Raw genomic sequence first — 11,158 nt, 5'->3', positions numbered from 1 at the left:
ACAGCAATCATATTGCTGCATAAAGTATGGGCGTCGTTCCCGCGTCAAAATGTAAAAAATAACGTCGTTTGCGTAAGCCGTCCGGGTATACGGATTTACGCTACGCGCATCGCCGTTCGAAAAAATTACGTCACTTCGCGCAAAGCACGGCGGAGTTCGGAAACGGAGCGTGCACGGTAGGTCCGGCACGGGAACGCGCCTAATTTAAATGGCACACGCCCATTTAAATTGGCCCGCCTTGCGCCGGAGGCAGCCGGCGTAGGTTTTCATCTCAAGTGCTTGGTGAATCAGGCACTTGCGATGAAAAATTGTGGCGGTGTAACGTATCTACGATACGTTACGCCGCCGCTCATCTACGTGAATCTGGCCCTAAGTAACTAAGTAACCGGGCAGCACAGTGGTGTAGTGGTTAACACTTTCGTCTAGCAGCAAAAGAGTCACTGGGACTGATGTGAATGTACGATGTATATGTAAAGTACTCCGTAAATTAAGAGTGCTATATAAGTACTTGGAATAAAGAAGTTAATGTTTGTGTTCCTAACTTAAACTTTTCGATAAACTGGAAAAAAATTAAAAAAAACTCAAAAGCGACGCGGGAAAGACGGGCATACTTTAACATGGTGGAGTACTTTTCCACCATGTTAAAGGTGCACTATCTTTGCGACGGAAATCTAACACCTGCGACAACGTAACGACGGGAAAAACCTTTGTGGATCGCGTAACTCCTAATTTGCATACCCGACGCTGGTTTACGATGCAAACTCTCCCCAGCGGCGACCGCGGTATTGCATCCTAAGATCCGACAGTGTAAGTCCATTACACCTGTCGGATCTTAGGGATATCTATGCGTAACTTATTCTCTGAATCAGTCGCATAGATACTCTGAGAGATACAACGGAGTATCTGAGATACTCTGTCGTATCTCTTTTGTGAATCTTGCCCGATAAAAAACCTTAAAAAAATGTAGTTGGCTTTACTTGAACCTATGGTCTATAAACTGTAAAAATTGAGTTGGCTTTACTTAAAAATATAGTTCCAGACAAGTTAAGGTATGTATTGCTGGGGAAATTAAAGATTAATTCATTGATTAATCTTTAATTTTTTTGATCGATCAAAATTCTTTTGATCAATCAAATTTCTTGAAGTCACTGGATAGCCTGGACAGTGAAACTTACCCTGCTGGATGTGAGCAAACTGCACCCATTGGATTAAGGGACCTTTGCACCTGTGGAGCAGGAGGATGCATCAGGTTCCATCAGGGGAAGGGGGCAAAAATAACCATTGTTTTCCTGTCCTAAGCAGTTTTGTGCAGACAATTCTTTGTGTAATGGCAATCATCTGTTCCGTGCGAAAGACTGTTCAGTTCTTCAGGGTATATTGTCAATAAAATGTGATCATGTCGTGCTTCCAGAAAAATGTAAACACTCTGGTATGTCTGCGTGACTGGCTATAGTGATGCCTACTTGCCTACTATAAAGTAACTGACAGTGAATATACTAGAAAGTCCTTTCTTGTATTAGGAGAGGTATGGACTCCAGAGACAGAGATATCATTTTGCCCCCCTCTACAAATCATTAGTAAGACCTCATCTGGAATATGCAGTTCAGTTTTGGGCCCCAGTTCTCAAAAAGGACATCGGAGAACTGGAGAAAGTGCAGATAAGGGCAACCAAACTGATAAGAGGCATGGAGAAGCTCAGCTATGAGGAAAGGTTAGAGGAACTGAATTTATTCACTCTTGAGAAGAGGAGAATAAGGGGGGATATGATCAACATGTACAAATATATAAGAGGTCCATACAGTGAACTTGGTGTTGAGTTATTCACTTTACGGTCAACACTGAGGACAAGGGGGCACTCTCTACGTCTAGAGGAAAAGAGATTTAACCACTTCAATACCGGGCTTTAAAACCCACCTCCTTCCCGGGCCTATTCTGGCACTTCTTTCCTACATGTACAAATCCTCATTCTTTTGCTAGAAAATTAGTCAGAACCCCCAAACATTATATATATTTTTTTAGCAGACACCCTAGGGAATAAAATGGCGGTCATTGCAACTTTTTATCTTGCACCGTATTTGCGCAATAATTTTTTAAACGGCTTTTTTTTGTAAAAACAACGGTTTCATAAATTAAAAAATAACAAAACAGTAACGTTAGCCCAATTTTTTGGTAAAATATGAAAGATGATGTTACGCCGAGTAACTAGATACCTAACATGTCACGCTTTAAAATTGCGTACACTCATGGAATGGCGCCAAACTTCGTTACTTAAAAATCTCCATAGGCGACACTTTAAAATTTTTACAGGTTGCCAGTTTAGAGTTACAGAGGAGGTCTAGTGCTAGAATTGTTGCACACGCTCTAACGCACGCGGCGACACCTCACATGTGTGGTTTGAACGACGTTTACATACGTGGGCGGGACTTACGTGTGCGTACGCTTCTGAGCGCGAGCTACCGGGGACAGGGGCATTTTAATTTTTTTATTATTATTTTTTCTTTTTTATTTTACTTATTTCTTTATTTTTTACACTTTTTTTACACTTTTTGTTTTTTCAATCGCTTTTATTCCTATTACAAGGAATGTAAACATCCCTTGTAATAGGAATGTGCGTGACAGGTCCTCTTTAAGGAGAGATGCAGGGTCAATAAGACCCCACATCTCTCCTGCAGGCTGGAAAGAATGAGATCGTGAAAAAAAAATTCACAGATCTCATTCAAACTAGCCGCAATTGCGGTTTGTTTACTTACGGGGACCCGGGCGTGACGTCATCACATCGCGCCCGGGCCTCCGACGGTCATAGAGATGACTGGTGACCAGATGGTCACCAGTCTTCTCTATGGCAAACATCCGGCGGACGGCGATCATCTCTCCGGGCCCCCGGTGGGACGGGAGAGCCCGGAGAAGCACCGGATGGCGGCGGGAGGGGGGGATGTCCCCTCCCGCCGCCTGTAAGAACGATCTAGCGGCGGAACCGCCGCTATGATCGTTCTTACGGTGCGCAGGATCGCCGCCGCTAAAAAATTATATCTCAATGATGCCTCCGGGTGCAGGCATCATTGAGATATCCCCCCGCAAAGCCCATCACGTCATATGACGTCCACCCGGGATAACAGGTCCCCGTTTTGGACGTCATATGACGGCGTGCGGGTGTCAAGTGGTTAAGAAAGGCCTGGATTCTTTCCTAAATGTACATAATATAACTGAGTACTAAGACTTATAGGTAAAGTTGATCCAGGGTAAATCTGATTGCCTCTCGGGGGATCAGGAAGAATTTTTTCCCCTGCTGTAGCAAATTGGATCATGCTCTGCTGGGGTTTTTCCTCTGGATCAACTGTGGGTATGGAGTTGGGTGTATGGGATTGTACTGTGTTTTTTATTTTGTTTATTTATTTGTTTATTTTTTTGTGGTTGAACTGGATGGACTTGTGTCTTTTTTCAACCTGACTAACTATGTAACTATGTAGATACGTTTTATAATTAAAGTTAAACTTGGGGCCTGATCCACAACGAGCGGGCTTAACTTAAATATTCGGATTTAAGTTACACCGCCGCAAAATCTCTACCTAAGTGCCCGATCCACAAAGCACTTACCTAGAAATTTTGAGCGGTGTAACTTAAATCCGTCCGGCGCAAGGTGTTCTTAATCTAATGGGGCGAGTCCTATTTAAATTAGGCGCGCTCCCGCGCCGGACGTACTGCGCATGCTCCCAACACGATTTTCCTGACGTGCATTGCGCGAAATTACGTTAAGCCTTGTTTTGTGAATCGCGCCGGGTAAAAAAAGTTGCGTCGGGAAAAAAAAGAGATGCGTCGGGAAAAAAATAAATAAAAAAATTTGACAGCTTCGCGGGAAAGAAGGGTCTACTTTTACATGGTGTACTAAGTTTACACTTTGCAAAAGCAGCCCTAATTTTGCGACGGCAAACTAATACTTACGGAGAAAAAACGAAGCGTAAAAGCTTTGTGGATCTCCGTAAGTGCTAATTTGCATACCCAACGCTGGATTGCGACGAGAAATGCCCCCAGCAGCGGCTGCGGTACTGCATCCTAAGATCCGACAGTGTAAGTCCCTTACACATGTCGGATCTTCTGCCTATCTATGTGAAACTGATTCTGTGGATCAGTTCCATAGATAGAAACAGGGATACGACGGCGTATCAGTAGATACGCCAGCGTATCCCTTTTGTGGATCAGGCCCTAACTTTCTACGTTTTTGTTAAAGTTTAATAAGAAAAAATGACTTGCGTCAGTGCTACATTTTGAATTTAAAACGTATTTGTGTGAACAGTGAAGTTAAGTCATGGATTGTGGAACTAAGTAGTGTCGGGTGATTGTATATAGTGTATATCACATTTACCACTGACTAATGCAGAGTTGCAATGCAAGGAGATCAGCTAAAAATAGTTTGATCTTTATGTGCGTTATAATTATTCGAAATTAGTCGATTAATCGATTAAAAAAAACGATTAATCAAACACAAAAATTTTAATCAGTAACAGCCCTACTTAAAATACTATGGTCTATAAATTGAAAAAAATAGTTGGCTTTACTTAACTGCTTCCTGCCCGACAGCCGCAGGAATCTTTCGTCCCTTCCGGGCAGACGTTCTATGACTTTCTGGAATTCCTGCAGCGTGGAGCGCCGCATCACTGGGGACCCGATGCGCGTGCCTGGGGGCCACGATGTCCACCAGTTACCCACGATGTCTGCTGGTCACAGAGCCAGGGACGTGGATCTCTGTGTGTAAACACAGAGATCCACGTCCTGTCAGGGAGAGAAGACCGATGGTGTGTCCCTTGTACATAATGACTTCAATCGGTCACCTCCCCCAGTCAGTCCCCTACCTCCCTAGGGAACACATTAACCCCTTGATCGCCCCCTAGTGTTAACCCCTTCCCAGTCACATTTATACAGTAAACAGTGCATATTTATAGCACTGTTTGCTGTATAAATGTGAATAGTCCCAAAATAGTGTCAAAAGAGTCCGAAGTGTCAGCCGCAATATCACAGTCCTAAAAAAAAATCGCAGATAACCGCCATTACTAGTAAAAATAATAATAAAAATAAATGTCATAAAATGATCCCCTATTTTGTAGGCGCTATAACTTTTGCGCAAACCAATCAATATACGCTTATTGCGATTTTTTACTAAATGTATGTCGAAGAATATATATCGGTCTAAACTGAGAATTTTTTTTTTAATGGGATATTTATTATAACAAACACAATAAAAATATTGTTTTTTTTCAAAATTGTCGCTCTTTTTTTGTTTAAAGCGCAAAAAAATAAAAAACGCAGAGATGATCGAATACCACCAAAAGAAAGCTCTATTTGTGGGGAAAAAAGGACATCAATTTAGTTTGGGAGTCATGTCGCACGACCGCGCAATTGTCATTCAAGGAGTGACAGTGCTGAAAGCTAAAAATTGGCCTGGGCAGGAAGGGGGTGAAAATGCCCGGTATTAAAGTGGCTAAAACAACTAAGTTGAAAACATGAAAAGTCTAATGTGTCGGACAAAAATAAGTTTAGTTGACAGTACTTAAGGAGGGATTGCACAAGCAATTATTTTATTTATTTATTTTAAAGATCCCCCAAAAATATATAAAAAACATTTTTTTTCCTCAGTTACGATACATATTCTTCTACATATTTTTCATAAAAAAAAACGCAATAAGCGTTTAATGATTGGTTTGCGCAAAAGTTATACTGTTTGCAAAATAGGGGGTATTTTATGGCATTTTTATTAATATTTGTTTTTACTAGTAATGGCGGCGATCAGAATTTTTTTTCCGGTACTGCGACATTATGGCGGACACTTCGGAAACCCTTGACACATTTTTGGGACCATTGGCATTTTTATAGCGATCAGTGCTATAAAAATGCATTGGATTACTATGAAAATGCCACTGGCAGTGAATGGGTTAACACTAGGGGGCGGGGAAGGAGTTAACTATGTTCCCTGGGTGTGTTCTAACTGTAGGGGGGTGGCCTCACTAGGGGAAATGACTGATCTTCTGTTCATACATTGTATGAACAGACAATCAGGCATTTCTTTCCCTGACAGGACCGGGAGCTGTGTGTTTACACACACAGCTCCCGGTCCCCGCTCTGTAACGAGCGATCGCGTGTGCCCGGCGGCTCGGGAGTCGGGCCTAGTGGCCTGCGCGGGAGCCGATGTTATATTACATGCTCTCACACAGGGGAGCCGACCTGCCGCTGTAAAACGACGGCGGCTGGTCGGCAACCAGTTAATAAGGACACTTACCTGTCCTAGTCGCCCGCGATGTCGGACCCCGACAGCGATCGCTCAGTCCTGGAGTCTCCATCCTCACTAAGGGAAACAGGCAGTCGCATGCGCGACTCACGCGTCAATTTGTGAATGGGCGGCTGCCTCCTGGGATACACACAGTTCCCAGAAGGCAGCGCGCCCCATTCATCAGAAGACACCGCGACGGAGGAGGAGGCAGAAGATCCACCGCGGTGGAGAAAGAGGCAGAAGAGCTTGTTCCACATAGAAAACGCCCTTTCAGGCAAGTATATAAAAAAAATCTATTTTTTTTTATTTTTGGTGGAAAAAAAGGGTGGAACTCCACTTTAAAAAGCTGATGCAAATAGTTGGAAAAAGAAATCTCGCGCCAAAAAATATATATGTGAATAAATATACAAAAAATAAATAAATAACATAGGTAGCCGAGCTGCTCTCTGTGAAATTACATGGAGTGCAATTGAACAGTGAAATAGAAGTTAAGAGGCGCTAGCTCATAAGTGTTGATAACACTACAATAGTGAATTATGCAAACAAAAAAGGAAAGGTAGATGACCTAGGTTTAAATGAGTGAATATAAATAAAAATGGACAATTAATTAAGATTAATAATAACCATACATAACTAATTATATACAATGTTTAAAAAATCAATTGATAATAGTGCTCAACAAGTCCTTTACAAAATAAGTGAAATTTGTGCCAAAGAAAAAGTCCATATATATATATATATATATATATATAATAGTAGTGGATCCTCAATGCTAGTAGATAGAAGATATTCCACCTTCACCAAGATAAAGACAGACCACCAAAAGTGCTCATGGATGGCACCTTACCGCAAATAATGGACCGCTTTAATTAAAAAGGGGTCACATAAGCAGATAAAAAGATTTTCCAGGTTATGATCTCGCAGTCTTGATACCGCCACACGGACTATTGCCTGTCCTCTGGTGACTCCTTTCAGTTTTTTTAAATGTTCAATCACTCGATCTTCACAGTAGGTAAGTGAGGGGTGTTCCTGCAGCGTTCTGGTGGGAAGAGCTGGCAAAACCTTCAGATCTTTACGTACATTTTCATCACTGCTGTAGTCTCCTCGAGCCTCCTGCAGGATGAGTGCGGCCAACTTGAAGACGGTCTCGCTGGCAATGTCTATCTGCCCCTGCAAAGACAAGGAGATGGTCAGCCCCAGCTGAGTGATCCCAACTAGTACATGCCTGTACATTTGACAGGCATGTACTAGTTGGGATCACTCAGCTGGGGCTGACCATCTCCTTGTCTTTGCAGGGGCAGATAGACATTGCCAGCGAGACCGTCTTCAAGTTGGCCGCACTCATCCTGCAGGAGGCTCGAGGAGACTACAGCAGTGATGAAAATGTACGTAAAGATCTGAAGGTTTTGCCAGCTCTTCCCACCAGAACGCTGCAGGAACACCCCTCACTTACCTACTGTGAAGATCGAGTGATTGAACATTTAAAAAAACTGAAAGGAGTCACCAGAGGACAGGCAATAGTCCGTGTGGCGGTATCAAGACTGCAAGATCATAACCTGGAAAATCTTTTTATCTGCTTATGTGACCCCTTTTTAATTAAAGCGGTCCATTATTTGCGGTAAGGTGCCATCCATGAGCACTTTTGGTGGTCTGTCTTTATCTTGGTGAAGGTGGAATATCTTCTATCTACTAGCATTGAGGATCCACTACTATTATATATATATGGACTTTTTCTTTGGCACAAATTTCACTTATTTCGTAAAGGACTTGTTGTGCACTATTATCAATTGATTTTTTTAAACATTGTATATAATTAGTTATGTATGGTTATTATTAATCTTAATTTATTGTCCATTTTTATTTATATTCACTCATTTAAACCTAGGTCATCTACCTTTCCTTTTTTGTTTGCATAATTCACTATTGTAGTGTTATCAACACTTATGATGCAAATAGTTGCCTCAATTTCTTGCAGTACTTTTTACAGTGTGATTTTTAACTGAACATTTTAATACAATTTACTATATACACGTCTAAAAGCTTCCTTAATATCTTTATTTCTCAAGCTATAAATAAAAGGATTTAAACAGGGTATAAGCACGGTGTACAACAGAGCCAGTGTCTTAGTGATTATTTGTTCTTCATTAGGAATCACATACATGATAATTAAAGTTCCATAATACATGGACACAATTGTTAGGTGGGAGCTGCAAGTTGAAAAAGATTTCCATCTCCCTGAAAAGGATGATATCTTTGATATGGTGATAACAATGAATATATAAGAAATGACTATCACAAAGAACGGTACGATTATTACAGGAATGGACAACAAGGTACCTTCCAACTGAACAATGGAGACATCTGAACAAGAAAGTTCCATCAATGGATTGAAATCACAGAAAAAGCCATCAATGGCGTTAGGGCCACAGAATTGTAGTTGACTTAAGCCAAGTGTTAAAACGAGGGCTACAGAGCAACTCGAAATCCAAGATGCTAAAATTAATTTGATGCAAAGTGATTGGTTCATAATAGATGCGTAATGCAGAGGAGAGCAGATGGCTAGATAGCGGTCATAGGCCATCACTGTCAGAAGGAAACATTCAGATGTCACCGCTAAAGCAAAAAAATAATACTGAGTGATGCAGCCAGAAAGAGATATGGTGGGTTGTTCATTTAGCACAATATTTAGCATATTAGGTGCAATGTCTGTGGTCAAAATTAAATCCGTTACAGAGAGTTGAGTGAGGAAGAAGTACATGGGAGACTGGAGGGCCTTGCTGTAGGTTACCAGCTTGATGATTAGTAGGTTTCCACAGATTGTCACAATGTATAGTATAAGAAATAGTGTGAAGAGCAGAAGATTAAATGTGTTTACATCATGGAACCCTACAAAGAAGATTGTGGTGACATTGCTCTCATAAACAGCCTGTGTGGTATGAAAAAATAATAATAAAATAATACATTTCATGATAAATCAGCATAGAAAATGATCAGAATTAGAAAAGTTAACCACTTGCCGACCGCCGCCTGTACATTTACATTGGCAGAATGGAACGGCGGCACAATGGGATGTACCTGTACTTCCCTTCGAATTTGATGCTGTGCGGGCACCAGGGCCATCTTAATGCAAAGGCACTCCTGGGCACTGCCCAGGGGCCCCAGGTACATGGGGGGCCCCACAATAATCTTGCATTACATCATACTTGCCAACTGTCCTGGATTTTCTGGAAAAGTCATGCTTTTTACTAAACTGTCCCGATATGGTCGTGTCCCGGGAAGCGTCCCAGAACCTATACTGTGCCCTCCTGGCCCCCCATGTACTGTGCCCTTCTGCATTCCCCCTGTACTGTGCCCTTCTACATTCCTCCTGTACTGTGCCCTTCTACATTCCCCCTGTACTGTCCCCCTCTGCATTCCTCCTGTACTGTGCCCTTCTGCATTCCCCTTGTACTGTGCCCTTATGAATTCCCCCTGTACTGTGCCCTTCTGCATTCCCCTGTACTGTGCCCTTCTGCATTCCCCCTGTACTGTGCCCTTCTGCATTCCCCCTGTACTGTGCCCTTCTGCATTCCCCCTGTACTGTGCCCTTCTGCATTCCTCCTGTACTGTGCCCTTCTGCATTCCCCCCTGTACTGTGCCCTTCTGCATTCCCCCTGTACTGTGCCCTCCTGCATTCCCCTTGTACTGTGCCCTTCTGCATTCCCCCCTGTACTGTGCTCTTTGTATTGACTAGTCTTTGATTTATGGAATGTTTTCCTTTTGTAAAATCGATTTTATTGAAAGTACTAATAAATATATGTTTAATTCTATCAACTGTATATACTTTATTTCTTTAAAGTAGGTGTGTAAATTGGGGCAAGCTGGTGGGGCTCCAGTGCATTACTTTGCCCAGGGGCCCATGATGCTATTAAGCTACGCGCGCCCCTGCCGTGAGCTTGGTGAGCATGCGCATGGGACCCGTGGACTTGGTGTTCCGCAATCGTCTCACGGAGAGGCAGAATGGGGAGATACCTATGTAAACAAGGTAAACTGTTCTGCCTAGTGACATGACAGGGATCTACTGCTCCCTGTCATCGGGAAGAATGATCGCTGTCATGTCAGTGGTAGCCCACCCCCCCACAGTTAGAATCACTCCCTAGGACACACTTAACCCCTTGATCGTTCCCTAGTGTTTAAACCCTTCCCTGTCATCGGGAGCAGTGTTCACTGTCATGTCACTTGTAGCCCAGCCCCCACACAGTTAGAATCACTCCCTAGGACACACTTACCCCTTCCTCGCCAGTGGTTAACCCCTTCCCTGCCAGTGTCATTTACACACATTTTTACTAGTAATGGCGGCTATCTGCAATTTTTATTATGACTGCAACATTATGGCGGACACATCGGACACTTATGATGCTATTTTGGGATCATTGTCATTTATACAGCGATCAGTACTATACAAATGCACTGATCGCTGTATAATTGAAAATGGTCCCAAAATAGCGTCATAAGTGTTCGATGTGTCCACCATAATTTTGCAGTCATGATAAAAATTGCAGATCGCCGCCATTACTAGTAAAAAAAAAGAGATAAATAAAAAAAAACATAAATCTATCCCTTATTTTGTAGATGCAAACCAATCATTATATACGCTTATTGCAATTTTTTACCAATAATATGCAGAAAAATACACATTAGCCTAAACTGAGGGAAAAAAATATATATATTTTTTGGGGATATTTATTATAGCAAAAAGTAAAAAAAAAAAAAAAAAATGTTCACGCTTTTTTGTTTATAGCACAAAAAATAAAAACCACAGAGGTGATCAAATACCACCAAAATAAATCTCTATTTGTGGGAAAAAAAGGAGATTAATTTTGTTTGGGTGCAGTGTCGCACGACCGCGCAATTGTCAGT

The 11,158-nt window shown here is 42.1% G+C and overlaps 1 protein-coding gene across 1 annotated transcript; it reads right to left on the bottom strand.

Annotated features, from left to right (window-relative positions):
* Positions 1–7,102: 7,102 nt before the first annotated feature.
* LOC120930688 (olfactory receptor 476-like) lies at positions 7,103–9,379 on the bottom strand. The gene is made up of 3 exons (XM_040341863.1): positions 9,335–9,379; positions 8,289–9,185; positions 7,103–7,429 (listed from the first exon to the last, which is right to left on the bottom strand). The coding sequence occupies exons 1-3, from the start codon at positions 9,377–9,379 to the stop codon at positions 7,103–7,105; spliced, it is 1,269 nt and encodes a 422-aa protein (XP_040197797.1).
* Between the last annotated feature and the right edge of the window lie 1,779 nt (positions 9,380–11,158).

This window comes from Rana temporaria, chromosome 3 (assembly GCF_905171775.1).
Source record: "Rana temporaria chromosome 3, aRanTem1.1, whole genome shotgun sequence".
In the NCBI taxonomy this organism is placed as follows: Eukaryota; Metazoa; Chordata; class Amphibia; order Anura; family Ranidae; genus Rana; species Rana temporaria.
The sequence above is the reverse complement of the archived record's forward strand: the minus strand, read 5'-3'. Positions and strand labels throughout refer to the sequence as shown.

Excerpts from the sequence above, each read along its gene's own strand:
- LOC120930688 (XM_040341863.1), bottom strand. The coding sequence starts at position 9,379 with ATGGCCCTGGTGCCCGCACAGCATCAAATTCGAAGGGAAGTACAG. Across the intron at positions 9,186-9,334 it reads AAATTCGAAGGGAAGTACAG|GCTGTTTATGAGAGCAATGT; the intron begins GTACATCCCATT and ends CATACCACACAG. Across the intron at positions 7,430-8,288 it reads TTAAGGAAGCTTTTAGACGT|GGGCAGATAGACATTGCCAG; the intron begins GTATATAGTAAA and ends TTGTCTTTGCAG.